This window comes from Athalia rosae, chromosome 4 (assembly GCF_917208135.1).
Source record: "Athalia rosae chromosome 4, iyAthRosa1.1, whole genome shotgun sequence".
NCBI classification, from domain to species: Eukaryota; Metazoa; Arthropoda; class Insecta; order Hymenoptera; family Athaliidae; genus Athalia; species Athalia rosae.
This window is the reverse complement of record NC_064029.1, coordinates 13964939-13985367: the sequence shown is the minus strand read 5'-3', so window position 1 is coordinate 13985367 and position 20429 is coordinate 13964939. Positions and strand designations below refer to the sequence as shown.

Here is a 20429-nt window from a genome sequence, read left to right as displayed (position 1 = left end):
CTTCGTAAAATTTATATTCGTATATTCGTTACAATGCAATATCCACGCATTGAGATCCCTGCTTTTCACGTCTTCCAGAATTTTCTTCCTTCATATTTCTCAAGTTCGTACCCTTGATTATACATTTATTCTCTTTGTTCACGTTTGGTCGCATATCAAATAATTATTCGAATAAAAACTGATGCGAATTTGATAACGATTTATACAGGACGTTGAGCACAAATATATCAGCTACACGACGCTATGTTCGGTGACCTATAATTCCTCTTACGACACGCGATTTTTCACGATCTTGAAAATGCAAGATGCAAATAACGCTTCGTATAAGCAGCTGACAAAAAAGACAATGAGGGTGCTCGCCTGTAAAACATAATCTTTCATGTTCATCGCACGCTGTAGGTCACTTGCGGTGCTTGTTCCGTAATATCGTTCATCTATACTCGTTCATTAACATGCACTCGCCTGTATTATAATCGATAACAGATAACACAGAGTTCGGTTTTGTTTCAGCTGCTACTGCAGTAGTCGTTCGAGTTCACTGGCGAAACGGTCAAAACTTGCTCCGGTCCACCCACTACTCGTAATTATGTCAAGGACCTTCAAAGCCTTCTCTTCGTCCGCACATAACATCCTCATAGTATATAAGTATATGCCACAAGTTCTCTTACTGCAAGAAAAAGTATTTTGGTTTTATTATTAACCTTTTTTATTTTATTTTCATTTTTTATTTTTTATAGGGCCGATTAACCAACCGGGCCGATCACGCCAGAGATAATTCTTTATATCGAACAGTCGACGAGGCAAAATCTCCAAGCTGCTGCAGCGATCGCGTGCTTTGGCATTAAACATTTTTATTGATTCCTTTTTTTTTTTTTTTTTTTTTTCTACACCTATAGTGTCGCGTATTCTGGTAGCTAACGAGAGATCTGTTTGATTTTCAGGGCGTTTCTGTTCCAGGGTTAAATATGAATTGATTATAACACGTCCACACGAAGTCACATGTACGTTCAAATATCTATCGAAAATTACACGGTACACAAGTGATCGCAAATTTGTATTTCACGAGTTGTGAATTGTGTAGAACAAAACTGTCTTTATAAAATACAGCTTTCGTTATGTTCAATTTTGCAGAGGGATTGATTTATGAATACAATTACGCGGGTACGAATATGAGCCTAGTTTCATATCGGTTTCAATTTCGTAATCATCTGCATACCTCAAGATAGAAATAAGATGAAAAAAAAAAATTAAACAAACCGACCTGCGTGTACACGAGAAAAAGGAGATAACGAAATGTCACATGCGGTTTTGTAACGCTTACAATCAGACCCACCAGAGATACACACGATTGATATTCAGGTATTTTTTAATGTGGAACACATGATATCGTGTCGTCGAAATTTTTTGGTATCAATGACCCGCTAAAACTAATAACCATTCGACGCATAATTATGCAAAGAGTCGCCAGAGGATATTTTTGTTTTTTGTGTAACACGCAAGCGATTTTTTTGAATCTATTTATCTTATTTTTTCCGAACAAACTTCACGGGAATCTGCATAATTTCAACCGACTTGACGTACCGATCTCTCTGTGAATCTTAAAAGAAAACAAAACTGATGTGATCGAACGAAGTTTCAAAAAATAATTGAGAAAGTTTAGTACGAGCTAAACTATCGCCAATTCTGAACAGTTTACGAAGGGGTAAAAAAATGTGTTCGATCTCTTATTAAAAATAAATGTCGAATAAAAATGAACTTTAAAAACTATTCACCCTGGAGTGTGTAGTATATGAGTTTTGGTATTCTAACATCCTCCTATACATCTCAACACTAATCATGTGCTCGTACGACAGTTTAAAGCGGCTGGAAGAAGTATAAGAATGAGTGCGAGTTGATCGAAATATTTTTTCTTATCCTTCGCTAAATAATTGCTCGATAATCTGGACGTAATGGCCTGAAAACCGTGTAAGCGTGATCAGAGGTACATACCTATACCCAGAAGACTTTTTCAACCCGCGATTATTTCTGATCGAAGGTTATTATTCCCGTAACCCCCAAGGCTGTCCTGTCCAGAAGACGTCCTTCGGGAGATAACCAAAACCGAGGAACTTTTGTAACGACGAGCCATAACTTATTCATGTGTACGAAGGTATATATACGTCAAGTTCGATTGAGCTATAGAGCGAATTTTCAGCAGAGGAATCTATCAAGTGAGATGACCTAGAACCTAGGATCCATCAAATATTCACACTTTCTAAATCTATACATATAAGACACGAGATTCATCGTGATTTATATCTGCCAAATAAAGAGTCTATATTTTATCTAACGAGTCAATCTAGTAATTGGCTGCACCACTCATTTTTGGTAGATCTATCGAAATATGTATATATATTTTTTTTTCATCTCCTCATTCTTCAGAGACGTTCAAACGATGATGATTGCAAATAAAAGAGTCCTTCAGTCTCAGGAATCTCTGTAAGAACTTTGAAATCGCCTGGTCATCTTGGAAGTAAAAAAAGAAGTTCGGTCAATGCGGTATGAAGTGTTTTTTTTTTTTTTGTTTTTTTTTTAGAACGATCGGCTCTTACTTTCGAAGATATTTTTTCGAGCGTTCTTCGATCGTCTTTATATCGATCGACCTTTTATTCTATCTTTCTTTTTCGCAATGCACAGAATGAATGAGTAAACGTGAAAGGATACATTAAGACAATCCAGATTTTATTCCATTATATACTCGAACAATCGGTTAAGGTCAGATGAACTTTGTGCAATACAAATGATCCTTATTGCGCTTTTGACACTTTTTTTTTTTCGTTTCATAGCGTATTCATTAATATCGATAATAGTTTTAAATATTCCACTCAAATGTCAAGGTGTATTATTTTCAGGATCGATATGCATCTTGCGGAGATAGACCGGTAATCTATAAGAAGAGAAGAAATGAAACTTAGATATACTTGATCCAAATGCATTTATTAAATCTGTCCAAAAGTTTACGGTGACAACAATTTTTAGCAAAAATGATCTACATCCGTATTTATACCGCCGTGATAGTTCGAACTTCATTAATCAAGTACGAGAAGAAATGATCACCCAATGATTGGACTCGCTGCAGTATAGATTATCGCGAAATCAGCTGTTATGGTAACGGAATGAAATTCACTTGCTAGCGTATAAAATCAATTTTCTTCGACTCGCTAACGATGATTAATAGTTGTGAATCGCAGATACGTTGAGTCGTGATCAGGTTCGAAAATTATTATCGATAATTCAATGGAAATCCAGCCTTCTATTGCTATGGCTTACGATTTCCGGATCCACCTTATGTACGCAAAACACCTCCGATCATCTTACAATCGTTATACCTGGCCGATGTATCAGATAATTTATTATTGCTGAGGATAAGTTAAAGGATGTTCCATTGTAAAATTGACCTTGCCCGTCTCTCGTAGTCATGGATCGGTATATATTACGTCACTCGTATTATAATCGCGCGTCAATCAAAGTTTTATGTTGAATTCGTACATTTATTACATGAACCTATACATGAATCGTCGTGCAGTTCTTTCAGTTTTATATCCCTCCGTTTTTCTCTATTTTCCTTTTTATTCTTCTACATGGTGTCCACGTGAATAGAGAAATTGATTGTCGTGTCCAGCGGCTACGTTAGCGAAAGTGAATTTAAGAGTAATAGCTTGCGGACAAAAGCTCCGGAATCATTCCATCGGCCAGGAAACTCGGAATAGCCTGAGGCAGTGTGGCCTATCGCCCTCGCGATTTTTTTTTAAATCTTTCTTCGGGTCAAACTTGCGACGATTGTCCAAAATTTTTGTTCGATCGTTTATTCCTCCAAATTGGACACCTGAATGTGCAAGCAGCTTTGGTTGTTTTTTAGCGAGCTGATTGCGATAACCCGAACAACTTTTAAATAATTGAGAGGGCGGAGGTTGAAGGAAATTTGAAATCAATTTAACGTTGCTCAGGTTACGAAACAAAGGATATTCGAGGGCCCTTATAAGAGCAAATCAGCTGACGCATTTTAGTCTCATTATGTCCGAGTAATTTACCGGACGATTCGTTGAGCAATCTATGACGGAGGAAATAATTATAATAACAATGGTCATTAATTCGTGTACAAAATATCTCAATTCTCTTCGTGATAAAAATTGTTGCAACGAAAAAATTTTCTCTGTATGAAATTTTGAAAGACGAAGTGATTCGAGTTAAAGATTCTGAACGTCTCCAGCACCGAAATTCATTAGAATAATTATTGTTATAACCTGTCATATAGCTCTACGTATATATACGTTACATAAGATTTTTGATAATGGTCAGATAAGCTGAATTCAAAATTGGATTTATTGTCTGGTGATTGAATTTTTGCAACGCCACCCACGATGTAGGCCATTCCATTGTTACCGCAAAGTGTATATTATAATGTATTACAGTTCTATATTAAACTATTTATGTACATAAAGATAATATCTGCCTAAACTAGAATTACTCATACACGATGCAATCCGTAAAGCGACCAAAATAAATCCACCGGATGATTAAATATGGTCGTGATTCAGCGGCAATTAATAACGAGTCCTTTAATTTTGTTTCTCTTATCGAATTATATTTCTTCAGGAATCAATTATGTCGAAAACAAGACCAAATTTCAAGATACGAGATCGCGATTCTGGTATTCGCCGCTATTTTTTTTTTTCAACTCTTACCAGTAAACAGATATGAATTAATTTATGCAAATATGTAACATAGGTGGAGTAATTTTGCAGCCGGCTTGGGGCTGTTAAATAATAACGTTAGATTGTGTTAGAAGTAACCTACTTTTTTTCGATCCGATTCCTGGTAGGAAAATGTGCGTGGATTTCTATTGAAATATTGTTGACAAGCTGTAAAGATCGTGCCAAAGTCTGTACATTTATATCAGCTATAATATGTATACCTGCACGAGTTTTATACGTGTAAACGGGGTGAGCCAATGATCGAAAGTGGAACAGAACTATAACCATTATACACACTGCGAACGACCCGATCTCGACCCGCGCGATCCGGAACTTTTTAATATAAGACAAATATTGATATTTATCTAATGCGGTTATATGTGCCATATTAACTGTATCGTAGCCCGGTTAAATAAATTCGCAACACCGCGAATCGATCAAAGTTCGGATAAGCCCTGTATTTATCATGATATATGGTAAAAATGATTCAGAAGATAAATGAAAAAGTTCAACTTTACGACATTACAAGTCCGAACATTTGATACAGGTGAGAATGTGACCCGCATAGGTGGAATTGGTTGACCCCTTATTACGGCGATTTTGCATAGTATTACAATTATGTTGAGTTACACGGTGTAAATGATTGGTAACGTTTGGTAATTTTTTTTTTACTCGCCTTTGCGCTTTTGTATATAGACGAGGCAAAGTTCAAGTCTCGTTAGAACGATCGATTTGATTGATGAGATTCTATGCGGATCGACGCCACCGCACCACGGCTGATATTACACGATCAAGATTGTGTAATATAATTACAGGGCTATGCAGGTTTTTTTCATACTACCTGCGAATAGGAGTTCGGAAGAATTCGAAAAACATTGTTATCCGTGTGTTTTTTTTTTCTAAGAGCTTTGCAAAAATACAAAGATGGAAAAAATATTAAAAAATGACCCTGACGTCTTTTGACTTCGAGTTTTTTTTTTTCAGCAAATTAGAAACTATAATTAACCTATACAATAATCAGCTTTTATCTAGCTTATGGAAAAAATGCAGGTAGTAATATTTTTTATGAGGATATTATTCCAGTTATGCAATGGTAAAATTATTCTTTGTACTCTAATTATGATAATGACCTATTTGAGCATTATTACATTGTGTCTAAACAGTAATCGAGGTAAAAAAACCAGTCGCTCCTTTTCCCCCCGGTCATCCCCTAACGAGTATTTACTTGTAAGGCGACCGAATAAATATGCAAAGTCTATCTTTTATCTTTACACGGCCACCTACAGACCTTACATCCCTTACATGCTCACCACAATGAATGAGAATAACCATATATTCCTGAGTCAAATCATCCGATTTTCAGAATGATCGAAGCTTATTATTTATAATTTATTCATCTTCTCCTCCAAACCAGCTGTACAGGAATATCTAGACAGCGAGGTGACATAGACCGCACGTTTAATTTCCCGGTGTGCTTACTCGAGCGTGAAAAGCCTTAACCTTTCTCTTCCGGAATTCAAGAAACAACACGCGAAGGGTGAAGCGAAAAATCATCCATCCGACAATAGAGAATTGCAGTATAGCTACAGACTATACAGTACGTATAAATGTAAGCTGAGCATTGGCCGTGACGTTCGACGAACTGGAACCTGGAACGATATACTTCTAACTTCGTAAGCCTATAATTATCATAAAGACGTTACGTTTTGTCTAGTTTAGTTTTTTCTTTTTTTTTTAACCAGGTATCATCTGTGAGGTATACGTACATCAATCAAATTATCTGCTTTTTTTTTCTTATCAAACTCCGATCAAACGTGTGGTGATTTTGCACAGAAATCGAGAAAGGTCGATAACCGCTCTTACAATCTCTGAGATCATCTCGACCGTTTTTATACTGTTCAGCTAACAAAGTTGTCTCGATTTCATGCAGTGTATAAATATATTGCATACGTTTATATCCATGATACGTAATCGCTGAGTTTTGCGAACGGGCAGCTTGGCCTTTGCGTCGTTGAATTTTTTTATTAATCTTCTTTTTTTTAATTCCCCACTAATTCGTCATTAAAGTAGAATTCGTTCCTATGGCCTTAAGTTTTCAGTAGAACCGCCTAGTATTCTCATGTGTGTTGTTAGATCTTCTCTATATTCGTCTCTCCTTTAGAAAAAAAGATTCCTAATCGTATCCGTTCTAAAAGGTATCACACGAGGCGGATATTCCGATTCAACCCGTCGCGTAGCCGCGATTTGAAAGGTGATTAGGAAAAAATCCAATTATTGTAAAGAGTTTGATCATTCGTTGGTACGGGTGATTATTGGGATTGGCCCATTAATACCTCGTTTTCGATCTCAATTATCCAAAAATATATGGAATAAAAAAATAAATCAAGTCCGTTCGAAACACAACGCGATAAAGTCATCGAATTTATCGTATACCCTTAATTTTTTTTTTTTCTGCAACAAACGATGCCGATCATTCGGAAAAAAAATTAGAACCAAAGGTTAACGAGTTTCGACCATCCCATACCTGCATCTAATTGTAAGACAAGAATCGAAAAATGGAAGAAAAAAAAATGTATCCAGATACAACGCCTTATGTAAATCCTTGCGTTGGAAATGATACCCAAAAATGGCGTGGCAACCGATTCAGCTCGAATATAATAGTTTTGAACATGATAATTAATTTCACTTAGCGCAACCGTAATTATGTGGACCAGAATAATTAAGAGTTGGCAGTTATTGTGTTACATGTGTACATGCAAATATGAATGAAACAACTATATGACTCAATGTTGCATAGGGTTGTAAAAATATTTATAGACATTACTTTTGAACAAAAATTCTTACATCCGTTTTACACCGTTAACTTTATTGACGAATAGCAAATAAGCAAAAAATTCTCATTGTTCCTTCAACTTTATTGGCTTAGCAGTAGTATTTCGAAAATTCACACGGTCCCGGGTGTATAAAAGCTTAATATCCATAAATGAAATAATAATTACGTGCAAATTGAATCGCAATGAATAAGTACATTAGATACGTATTATGTGTATGTATATGGTTTACACGTATATACTTCTGTGCAATAAATTATGTGTTACACACATATACGTGAGTAATATGCAAATGTAAGACAAGGCTGTGACCTTAGACCAATTACTCAAAGTTTCGTTGATCAGTTTTTGACATTAAATTTTTTAACGTTCGAATCAGCTGTCAACGTGAGTGACACTCCCTGGTTGAAAGAAAGAAAAGAAGAAAAAAAGAAGCCGATAAATGTATGGCGCATATAAGTGATATATTTAATAAGGAATTCGAAGCGACTCGCCAGATTCGTCAAGCGATTCTTCTGCACCGCTATCATCAACAACAATTATTCAAACAACGAAATCGAAGTTTCTTCGCAATTCAAGTGTTGAATAATTAACCAATTACCTGATTCGACGTGATATTTAGTTTCGGCTTCCAACGAACGCTGAATGATTCTTGACCAATTGAAGTTTATCAGAAGAGTCAATTGATCAATGAAAGAGTCAACGCTAGTTTAACATCGATTCACACGTGTTTCGGTCTCGAGAACATATTGTTCGTAACAGACATCTGAATTCTAATGAAAATGTAAATTACACGACAGTGATACCGTATGAATTTTATCGCAGAAACCGGAAACAAAGGTCGTCATATAATTACCAAACAATCGAGGATATGGTAACACAATGCCCCGCTGTATGAATAAATAATTAAAAAAATCTATTTTATCCAACACACCTATATGAAATTCCATATTTTCACAGTCGAAGGAGTGAAGTTTAGCACAAGGAGAAAGTGTATCTTATTTCCTATGCTACGGATAGTTCGATCTTCTGTTCGCTCATTGTCCACCTGTATAATTTTTTTTCTTACAGTTTGCACGACGGAAATGATAAAAACAAAATGCGGAAATTTGTACACATGAATTATCCACAACGTTAAAATCTCTTGATTTCATTGCCGCAAGTGCATACCTAACGTGCGTTTTCAAACAGACATCGACTTCTATCGGCTGTAAAATACATCACGTTCAGACGCTAGTCCATCGTCTGCTCGAACATCTGAAAAATAAAAGAAGATAAGGTGAAAAGAAAAACTTTGATCACCGCGATCGATTGCGCAATGCGATGCACTTAATCGTAGAGAATTATAATTGACGTGCGTGTAGAAAGTGATCGGAACAGGCCGCACACCGTCCACCGATCGTAGCCCATCGATACACGTATATTTTTCGTTCATATCATAAATCTCGAGGGAACGATTGATAATTCGCAGCTCCGAGGCTCCGCGAGATGAATAGAAATTTGAATATTTAATTTATATACTCATACATTTTCTCTTTCTTTTTTTTTTTTTTTTTCTAATTATCTAACGTGGTATCATTGCACGGTTATATGGTATGCAATAATTTATACCTAAAGAAAAATTATGTAAGTCAGGGGAGGTCTGCGTAGAATTTTAGTTCCGCGAAATTCCATGCCTTCGTCGTTACGTTGACGATCTAGTTCGAATTCGCGGTCTATTTTTGCATAACGTGGGCAGAGACCCGCTGAAACAGTTATGCAGTGCGTATAGGTGATAATTGTATTAGAAAGAAACACCCGTGAATCGCGTAAAGAAAAAAAGAAAAAAAAAAAAAATCGTTTCATTTTTTCTCATTTCTAATTCGATGACAAAGATCCGTAGGCTGATTGCCCGGTATTCAAGAACCGTCGTGGAACGTTGACTCGGATTTCTTCGAGCAGAAAACCCCGTAGGGCATCTCTCGACCCAGACGGTGGTCAACACCGTCATATTATGTACACCATATACATCGCGCAACGAAATCCCTATACCTCGTACGCACACCTTGCATGTACACGCGTGGCGTAACGGGCCGCCCGAAGAGACGGCCAAGAACTCGGTTAAAAAATCCCGGCTCTACAAGAGGCGCCTCAAATGTCGGACAAACCCACGCATCGTGTGTATTTGATTGTCGTTTGCATGAAAATGTCAGGCCGCGTGTCAACGATTAAGTTTTGTCGATATTTTATCGAGTGATTTTCAGATTTGAGACGATAGAATGGAGAGGAAAGAAGAGGTGTGAGAAACAGACGGTGCAGGGGATGAAGATTCTGAATTACCTCCTCTCATTTGTTGCACAAAGAGGAAGAAATAACGCAGTAGGTATTGCGTAACCGATTGTAAGTGTATAACTTTGTCAGCGAATTTAAGTGCGGCAATTCCGCGGACGCGTTCCCCAAAGTACCCGTTATCGACGACGACGTGCAGTAGAATGTAATGGAAACGACGCGCGTATGCAAATTAGTATTATGTGGTTTGAAATGACTTGTAATGTACCTACATACTGCTTTTTAGGCTGAATTACATCACACACTTTGAACAGATATCAACGAAGCACAGGGATTGATTTTTCGTGTCCTTTTCGACTATTTCTATTAGAGTAAAAGATAGAATTCTTCTGCGAAATCGAATCCGAAGGCACGAGCTTTTAACTTGCAGAACACGAGGCCCGAGTTAAAAAATGTTTGAATTTCATGTCCCTGGTGAAAATGCATTCGTTCATTTTCAGCAACTTTAGCGCCGTTCAAATTCGCTCTCACAGAAATAATTTGTATGAGAAACGCGACGATGAATATTGACAAATTCACTGATATCATCACCTCGATTTAGTTTGAAAAGGATATTCTCGAAAAAAAAAATGACATGTTTAAAATAAATCTTCGGATGAACAAAGTTCCAAAATAAAAATGACGAGAAATCGCAGCTACGGCTGTAGGAAAGTTTTCATAGAATTATCGAGATGAGATAAATTTGAAAAATTAACACCTATATAAAGTCTGTATGGTACCTAATAGAATTCGGAGGATATGCTTCGAAGATTTTCGAGCGAGTTATCTCATACGTTAAGAATTCGCGTTTAATTTTTTGTTTAAAAAAGTGAAGAATTCACCAAGGCCGTCTTACGCGGATCGGAGGCTTTCAATCACTATACTGTAACATACCTACACCAAAAAACAACGAATAATATCACATCTGTCTTTACCATTTCTTGCGTTAGTTCAAATTCATCTCTGTCGAGCTGTTAAGGCTCGAAAGATAAAGGAGATAATTAAGTTCCTAGCTGTGTAGACGAGCTGAGATTTTTAGTTCACCTTTTAACACGTAACGTAATACATTACCGACGAGGACTGCATCTGCCATCGTCGAGCTTCGAGATATTATATTCAACAATCGCACCACCTAGATCCGAGGTTTATTTTGGAGAAAAAAAAAAAAAAAAATTAAAAAACTAGTCTAAAAAGGACTTCAATAGAATCTGGTAATCGTTATTTCGCAAGCTAGCATCCGAAACGTTAAGATTGTACGGACAATCCATGTTGTAATTAGAAATCCTACGTAATTAGAAATTTAGATCCCGAAATCCGGCGACCCGTTCCATAGAAAATTTTGAACCCGCATTATTAATCCTCTAGAAGTGAAAATAATCAGAGCTGGCGCTCCCGCAATATAATTTAACTTCGAGCCCAAAACAATTATGACCGTTTAGTCAAAAGTAATTCCGAGTGAGCAGATACATCTACTTTCGAAGGATGTCTAAAATCGTAATAAGGTGCCAATCATTGGCGTGTTAACAAAAAATTTATATTTCAATAGATATCCTCGTATACGTTCGTTGATTTTTACATCAGTTTTTTTTCTCCTTTTTATTCTACTTCAAAACGAAGTTAGTCGGGTCAGTTACATGCCCCCGTTGCAATATTTCTTCGATGAGCTGAAACAGCTTCGCGACATGAAACTGCAGTTGATGAAATCCGTTCCAACTTATTCGTTCGTTTACTTGGATTTCGTTACATCGAGGTAAATTTTGCCCCAGTTTAATCCCGGCGCGAGCTAAATTCACTTTTTTTTATCCCTACGTGTTTCGCTGATTCATCGCTCGATTGTCGGTAATTAGTTAATAAATTAGTTGCCGTCGAGTTACGAGGAGATTGCCTACAGGGAAAAATATGGACACTGGCAACGGGTGTTTCCGAGGCGAAGGACGAAGATTGTGTGTAATAATGACTCGTTTTACTTTTCTTAGGTCACTCGGGTTCCGGGTATGAAATGGCGAGGGTCTAACATTTGCGAAAACTTTCGAGTATTTTTTACATTGGAAGGTTCGATCTACGTATTAGCTCTACAGATTACAGATTAAACTGAACACACGATTTTTTTTTGGGGATAAATAATTTTTTATCGTCGTATCAAAAATTTGTCCCAGCGTGCAGCGTATGCTACGTATATGTTACATGATTTGATGGGTACGTTGGATGAAATTACGGGAGCGTGCAATTAGCTCCCAGTCAAGGATCATCGAGAATCCTCAGATATTCGAATTGGCATTTCAAGGCGGTGCAGATCGTTTTTAAAATTTTAACGTTCATTGCATTAGCGTGCCACGATCTCATTAGCGGGTAATTAAATCGGCAAAGGTTGTATAACGCCATAACACGTTAAAAGAGGAGAAAAAAAAAAGAAGTTATACCTCAGGAATCTTGGTCTAACCTTTTCGTATAATATTCGATTCCCCCGGTGGATCGTGCAATTTTATTCATGCACCCCGCGATCATCGATATTCGGACTTCTTCTTTTTTCCGATAAAATTTTGATTTCCGTCGAAACGTTAGCTAAAATTTTTTGAAAAACTTGGAGAAAAAATGCGCCGCGTGTACTCGGTAATTGTACGGTTATACGTTACCGTCCCCGAGGCGTTAATTTCTGCGGACAACGCCCGTCATACGTTTACAACGTCGTCATAAGTTTCGAGAGCCTCAAGCGACGAATCTTAGCACAGTTGCTCGCGATCCTTTCGCCTTAAGATTTTAAAACGCGGCTAAAACGTTCGATTCGTCGAAATTTTTACCCCCGCAACCGCGTTACACATTTCTTGTATAACTCCGCGGATAACATAAAATATATATTATTCACTTCCAATAATTGTGTACGAAGCCTCGAGATATAATTGCGTTATAGTTAAACAATTTGTCAGCAACGATTTATTTCTCCACTGTGTGGTAGTACAAGGAGTCTATCAGTCCGTGCAGTTTTCTGATCCTTGGAGTAAGATGAAATTATATATTTCACAACCATATCGTCAACTTTTATATTGTTGAAAATAAATTTCTATACTAAATTGTAATCGTCAATTTTAACACGGTCTAGAAAAATCCGACTGTCGTTATGCAATATCCTCGCATTAGCGAATTAATTAAAAATTCCTGCAAATGATTATCTGAATACCCATGTTGCCGATACGCAAATGCAGACGTGAAGTTTCATGTGTCTCTTTAACGGATCACGTTACGTTACATTATCGTCATCTCATTGTTTCCTATGTGTTACCTATGTTATAATACATTTCATACATCACGTGCACGGTGTATACCTCGACCTTCAAATATATACCCGTAGGTGAAGCTCATCGCGGTACATTTGGCGGGTTCAAAGAAACATATCTCCATGTACTATACATACCCGCAATGAGACTCGCGGGTCTTAAGTTTGGCTAATTCGAAATTTGAAACACTTCCTGATTTGATATCTGCAGGATGTACATAATATGTTCAACTGATACCAATATTCGCGACTCGCGCGGTAAATAAGATCGGATTAACGTTATGTACGCTTCTTTTTTTTTTTTTCCTGGATAGAATTACTCAGGTAATAAAAATATGCTCGTACATTAAAATATGGATTATGCGTAATACATGTAACTCCAGATGACACCGCGTCGGTCAGCCAAATCTACGAATATCGCTGCAGAGTATCAAATTTTCTGACGATCCTTTATTTGAATCAATGGCCAGAAATAATCGCCAGAAATCAGAATACGTCCGGGTTTGTTAAATATACCTAAGAAAATGAAAACCGAATCTATGAAAATTGTGGTAAACGAAACGTCGCGCGTCAGATCAGACAAGATTCGAGAACGTTCCGAAGGAAGAGCGAGAAGAATGAAAAGTAAAAACTTGACCAGGTCAGTCGACTGCAGGTCCGTGCAGCGGTTTACACGTGCAAAAAGGGCGTGTACATAAATACGACGTAACATAACTGCATCTGCAGGCGAAAGTCTGACCCGACTCTTCCTGCATTGTCGCAAGTCCCCAGAAGAAATCACGTGTATAAAACACCCTCTAGCGTTTCGTTACATGTTACACATGTGGGCATATAATACGTTATGCCATGTAAACCCCGTTATGTATAAAACTCACGACTGTATCGACAGAACGAATCACGTTGAAAAATCAGATTACTATCGTATAATGCAAATAAATATCTACGTGTAAAATATTGTTAAAAAAATACAATACAGAAAACATACCCAGCATCCTTGATGTCCTTTCACCGCAACATTACGAATATAATTCTGCTTTTAATTAGGTCTGAATAGGTAACATTCTAAACTAAACGGAGCGTAGATGCGTGAAATAAAATTGTGGAATAATTGAATCAAAATTTCCGTTACATAATTCGTAGTCCGAAAATCGTAAACAACCTCCTATACGATATGGACCACGTCTCGATCGCTCCGGTTCTTCGCGTCTCCGAATTGATCTGATCTACACGTATTCTACCGAATATATTTTTGAGCTGCAGCAAAATCAGCCTAGGGGAACAACCGACCAAACGATTTTCGATCGAACTAATTAACTCTCGTCCACATCCACGTGATGAAAAAAATGAAAAATTAATTATTATAAACGAAACGAAACGAAAAATCTGACTACGATCACTGGATAAAATTGTAATTAAACTATGAGTTAATTTAGTCGGAGAAGAACTTGAGATAGGAATAACATATTACAGGATTTGCATAATTTTTGCTTGTTTAACGGTGCATGGAATTTTCTAATGGACACCTTGTATAAATAAAAGTAATTACGTAATTATGAGGTATAGGTAACAGAGTTCAGCTGACCTATGTTGGCGTACAGAAATATTAACGTTTCGTTACGAAAGTGGGTAATTAGTTAAAAAATTGACCTAACGATCATTAATCATATTACCTACATGGTCCCGAAAAGTGTCGATAACTCAATCGTCGGATTTTACAATCAACGGAGAATTATCGACGCGTGGCGGGTATTCCTATATTTTTTTTTTTTTTTCCTTCAGATCGTGGCATCGACGATTTTTCGTAATTTGTATCTGCGAACTTTTATTCAAGCTGACAGGCATCGACATTTAATTTAAATAAGAACCCGTCACAATTACAGCTCTACATGTAGGTAAAACGATCGCAGCCACCGATTTCCGGATCCATAAGTCAAAAATTTCTACGTAACATGTTTGGGCGACTTTGAAAAACTGTTGTTGTTGCGATATAGGTGTAGGTATATTTTTTATACGCACACGTTTATACGTATGATAAAGTAAACTGAAGGAGAAAGTTACCGCGATTCTAACATACTCGCTCATATATTTATAATATACATCGTTGCAGATTTTACAAATTCGCTACATGGGTGTATTATGTATGTATACATATTTTTCTCAACCATCGACTTCACCTGTTAGTTCAAACTTAAATATTACTTATAAGAAAGCTGCTGTGCCGTTGCTCAGGTGTGTACGAGATTGCTTGGGGATAGGCTTAAAAAATTCGAGGCATTGAATTCATGAGGGATTAATTTTAAATTGATCCAGATAAAAGCTGGTGCCACGATTATGCAATTGGTCGAATTATTCGTCAAGGATATACCGGTGGAATGTTATGGGTAATAAAAATTGATACATAATTTGCATTTTTATTTTCAGATTCCGAACGAACGGCAGCTAGTTTTGGTCAAAAAAAATTGAAACGTCGGAACGAACTGAAATTTGTTCTCGTTTAAAACAAAAAAAAAGAAATATAAAAGTTAACAACAATGAACGGTGGGATAAAGTGCTGAGAGATAAACGATTGAAGCTCCTATAACCGTGGCATGAATTCTTTTAGCTGTTTAAAGACCGCATTGAATGACTTTAGTTGGTAGTGGAATTACAATTATCTCTTTCGCAAGTTACAACTTAAAGAAAAGTAAGTAGGTTGTAGCAAATTGTTGGCGTAGTTGACGGAAATTCAACGGATTTCAAGCTGGATCACCTTCTTTTTTCTTTTCTTTTTTCTATTCTTACGTCTGTGTAAAACTTCGCGTTCAGAATTTTATAGAGTTAACACGTCCGCATTTACGATAAATTGAATAGGTTGTAATTTGAATTGATTCGATTGGCCAATGGCTCAGAATTGCCAAGGTGTGAAATTTTTACATTTTATAGCGTATATGGGTATATTAAAAATGTTGTAAAACGTGAAAATAATTGGCTATGATACGCTTTGTAAGAGAAAATCTTCTTTTTTTTTTATTTCAATTCCCAGATTTAATCATTACGAGTTAAAAACCTCGCCCCTTGTCGCGGATGTCGTTAATCTGTCTTTCAATTTTATAAAAAATTATTCAACAATTCCGGATCTTCGATCTTCGACTGAACAGAATGAAGATGTTTCAATATCATAAAATAAAACCGAAACAATCTTTATTCCACGCGTGAAAATGTCAGACCGATTTTAACGCCTACCGGTGTCGCGGTTCTGTTCGCAGTGGTTGTATTCCTGAAATGGAAATTATCAAGAGAGAAAAAAACGAGAAAAATCTGAAAATAAATGAATAATCCGAACAGCTAATCGGCCAATAAAAACGAATCTCCGTATCCTCCTAATTGCCGTCTATTAAAATCGTTACAGACTCGCGACTAGATATAATTATAATATTTATATATTATTACAGTACATTACTGCACTTGCAACGGTTGCACCGCAATTATAATCTGAGAAAATTCATAAAAATCTCCTTCAGTTTTCAGGATTTTCCGAACACTACGAAGCTCTGATACCTACGAGCATCAGTTAAAGTTCACAACGTTCAGCAAAAATTTAATGAATATTCTCGATGGTGACGCAATTATTGTCCGGCGTACTGAAGGCGCAGCGTCATTTTTCTTCTTCTTCTTCTTCTTCTCCTCGCCGTTCCGTATGACGTTTACTTCTATTTGTCGCGTGTTTTAATGCACGAATACGATTATGCTGCAGACTTATCTCATTGGCTCCACGATACACCCGCACTTATAGGTAAGACGTTAACATATGCCCATTTGCATATTCATTGTGAGCGAATAGACGATGACCTTGCAATGATTCATCGCCGAATGTCCATCCGTTAAAACTCTTAAGTTCGATTATTAGCTCCGCACGCTTTCACGTTCGTTTTTCTTTTTTTCGATTACCCCATTCATCGATTTCTATACGATCGAAATTCAGAGTGGTCATTTTTACAAGCGGACCAGCTTTCGACAAAAATTGTTTGCATTATGGCGAGTATATTTCATTATTTATGTATATTGATTGATCGATGGTTGATTATTATGGATGAATCGGTATGAGAAATGACAGATCGAAAACCCATCGTTGCAGCTGCAGTATGTATGTACAAAGTGATTGATTTGATAATCTTATTTGATCTATAATTGAGAGTATCGGTAGAGCGATCATCGTAAAGGTATGTGTACCTTATAGGTACAAAAATTGCGAAAGCTTTTACAGCATTAAATAGCAGATCATGCTGCGAGGATTAGAGAAGAGAAAGAATCTCGTTCTGTGAGATGAGTTGTTTTTCAAGGTTGTTCTCGTTCGGTATGGTCTACGCTTGAAATTGTGATAAAAGTTGCAATACTGCAGCTGTCGCTCGCTATCATCCTGTTCAAAAACCAACTTTTCGCTTTTCGGACCAGCAAAATTGAAATATCCCTACTGCTTTTAGTCGTAGCTCAATTTAGTTGATGGATTCAGGTTCCTGAGGTCAAAATACGTTAGAAGAGTGTCCTACAATCAAATTTTAAAATACATCATTTTTGGCTAAAAAAATAAAAAAACCCCAAGGGATTGGAACCTCTTGGATTTTTTTCGATTTTGGGATCAAAAAACCAATATTTCTTAAAATTCGGTTTTTACAGTAGATTATCACGTATTTTGACCTCAGGAATCCGAATATGAAAGCCAAATTGATCGAGTTATCGCCGATTTTCCGCTCTGAGAAGGGTGAAAGGCCAATCTACATGGGATGCTCCTGTAAAACTCTAGCAAGTTCTGTTGAAAAAAATTCTGGATTGCGGCCTCAGAGGACGCAAAAATCTAAACACTGTAGCTTTCGACAGTTTTTTTGATCTGCGTGTCGAACATTCAAATTGTTCGATTGAGTATGTGCAGGTGCGATGCGTCAATTCCTTGCCTACGTAGGAGAATGACATGTTTTTCCCCACAGAAAAGTAAGAAAGGCGAAAACAGAATTTATCACAGAACGAACATAATCGTTAAACTTTTCAGAAAATGTTGGGCAGAAATTATGAGCATAACATCGAACTCTGTCGTTTTTGCAATAATATGGTATTGGCTTTCACATTCGTATGCATCTCATACAAATCATAGTTACAACCAATTATTCACTTTCATCACCGACGAGCGTCATAAATTTATTTAACGAAGAAAAAAAAAAAAAAAAAAAAAGGAAGAAAATCAGTTCATTGTATACAAATTACAGCTTGCTGGATTCTAGAGTAGCAAAATGGGTGCAGTCGCGATTACGGACAAATAGACAATGCGGGTTGAATTATAACTAGAATCTTTTATCCGATAAAGTGACGTATAATCGGCGAAGTTAACTATACCGTCAACTGCAGAAGTGTCATCCACCCGTCACATGCAATAAGACTACGTACCTCATAGTCACAGACTTACTTTCAATAAATGTAAAATCATCCATACATTTGAAGCAGCGTTGGTACATATAATAATCGTTACATAGAAATATACATCTCACAGCTTATACAGAAGACTAGAGAAGACCTTGTCGAACGTCATTATTAATTAGCATATCGGTGATTATCCATTATAAATATAAACAGTTGCAATGAACAGAAATACTGAAGAGAGCTGTAAACAGGCTGGTAAACTTGAGTGACAGGATTTCTTGGAGTGTAGCATCAGCAGTTTGAACCTGGACATCGGGATAGAATAACGCGAATTTCAATTTCTTTTCAACGTCCCGCGCGCGGCACTTAATTTTTTTCCTCACCTGTGCCGCCGTTGAAATCACAATCTTAATCCTAATTAAAATTAAGCGTCCGTCCGTCCAGCGGTACGCCGCGGCTCAAACGAGCATCATTGATCGATGGTCGGAGGTCAGAGGATTTTTCGTTGTTCGATTCGTTTTTTCAAATAAAAAATCCAACATCCAGACGCTGTCGCGTACGCCGGTCGTGCGAATGACTAGGCGGTGAACGAGAATCCGGGTGATCTGGGGCAAATTACCCCACCTTTTATACCCCGTGTACGCGTACGTACGGTTCCTGTCTTTCCCTGACCACGCGTCACGATATCTTCGAACATTTCACCTGGGTTTGGCCTGGCCCGTCAGGGTTTACTACCGAGGTACCAGGACGCGTTAGGTTCAGTCGGAATCGTGCGCCGAAGAACAGTGGAGCGATTCCTTCCGATATATCCTCAAATAATTATTTCGAAAAAGTTCTGCAGACAACTCCTGCGGATACGAAGGTTTTTTTTTTTCTTTCATTCGGAACATCAGTCGTCCGGTAAATTGATACACATTAGCGCGGGAAAAGTAAGGAACAAATTAATAGAATAATTAAAACGCGGATCCCGGTAGCTAAGGGTTACCGATTTTTTTTTCGGTTTTTTTTTTTCACCGATCGAAACGCAACAAGCTGGAGGAAATACTTTCGACGTTAAGATTCACTCTAGCGTAAGCTGATACACTGAATTATTGCTTGGTTCGAGTTGTGATTAAAAGAAACAAGAAAAAAAAAAAAAAGTAAAAATTAAAACGAAAACGAAAAACGCGAGGGGGCGGAAGTAGTGAGATCGAGATGAGGCTGGCTACTGTCATCACCCTCTTGGGGTTACTTGCGATTGGATACGCTAAGAGTAAGTAAAACTTATCGACGTTGTCTTTAACATCATCCCATCCAATTAACGCACTAAATCTTCGCCACTTAGACACTTCTGATTTGACAGAACAAAATAATTGGAGTGATAAAAAGTAATCGCTACTAAAAATTCGAGAAAAATTTGTCTCTCAAAAGTCTTTTGAATATTTTCGAATCTGGCAGGTGTTGAATTACGAGCATGTATGATTAACAATTTGAATTCAAGTCACTTTTCTCTGCAGTTAATTTTTTAGCGGCTCCATAAGTTTGTCTACTGATATCACGTAATACCGTATTACATATTACAATTCAACGATCTCACGATAAAGTTACTCATGCTAAGGTTACCTCATTGCGCCATGATAATCATTGACAAATAGAGCAAATGTGTACGCGCAAGGACGGTACAACGTAAACGCATAGGTCTCTGCGAAATATGTAACACAAGTTTACATATAGAGTCAAAAATTAAACGATGAATTTCGTTCGATCGTGTCCATCGGAACATCGTAGCCGGTGGACGTCTTCTCGCTTCGGATCACTAATAAGGAGATGCAGATTTTCCACCCCTGGGTGACGGATTCTAAAAATGGTCTCGCGAACAGGTGGACACTATAATGCGCTTTTGGAAACTAGTACAGCATG

The 20429-nt window shown here is 37.2% G+C and overlaps 1 protein-coding gene and 2 long non-coding RNA genes across 8 annotated transcripts in view; 2 read left to right on the top strand and 1 right to left on the bottom strand.

Annotated features, from left to right (window-relative positions):
• The first annotated feature begins 389 nt into the window (after positions 1–389).
• Positions 390–1767, top strand: LOC125500567. The gene is made up of 2 exons (XR_007277941.1): positions 390–645; positions 738–1767. It is a non-coding gene; the product is annotated as an uncharacterized LOC125500567 (long non-coding RNA).
• A 933-nt stretch (positions 1768–2700) lies between these two features.
• Positions 2701–20429, bottom strand: part of LOC112695066 — a 25546-nt gene continuing 7817 nt past the window's right edge. Inside the window, exons 2-3 of the long non-coding RNA XR_007277940.1 lie at positions 8499–8821; positions 2701–2926 (exon numbers count right to left, since the gene is read on the bottom strand). This is a non-coding gene — a long non-coding RNA (uncharacterized LOC112695066). The remainder of the gene's footprint in view (positions 2927–8498; positions 8822–20429) is intronic.
• Positions 18827–20429, top strand: part of LOC105693562 (mucin-19-like) — a 22035-nt gene continuing 20432 nt past the window's right edge. For 4 of the 6 annotated variants that reach the window (XM_048653608.1, XM_048653611.1, XM_048653610.1 and 1 more), the window contains exon 1: positions 18827–19782. In XM_048653608.1, the coding sequence (XP_048509565.1) occupies positions 19725–19782 (58 nt within the window). In that variant the 5' untranslated portion in view covers positions 18827–19724. The remainder of the gene's footprint in view (positions 19783–20429) is intronic. The other 2 variants (XM_048653606.1, XM_048653607.1) reach the window with 1 other exon arrangement.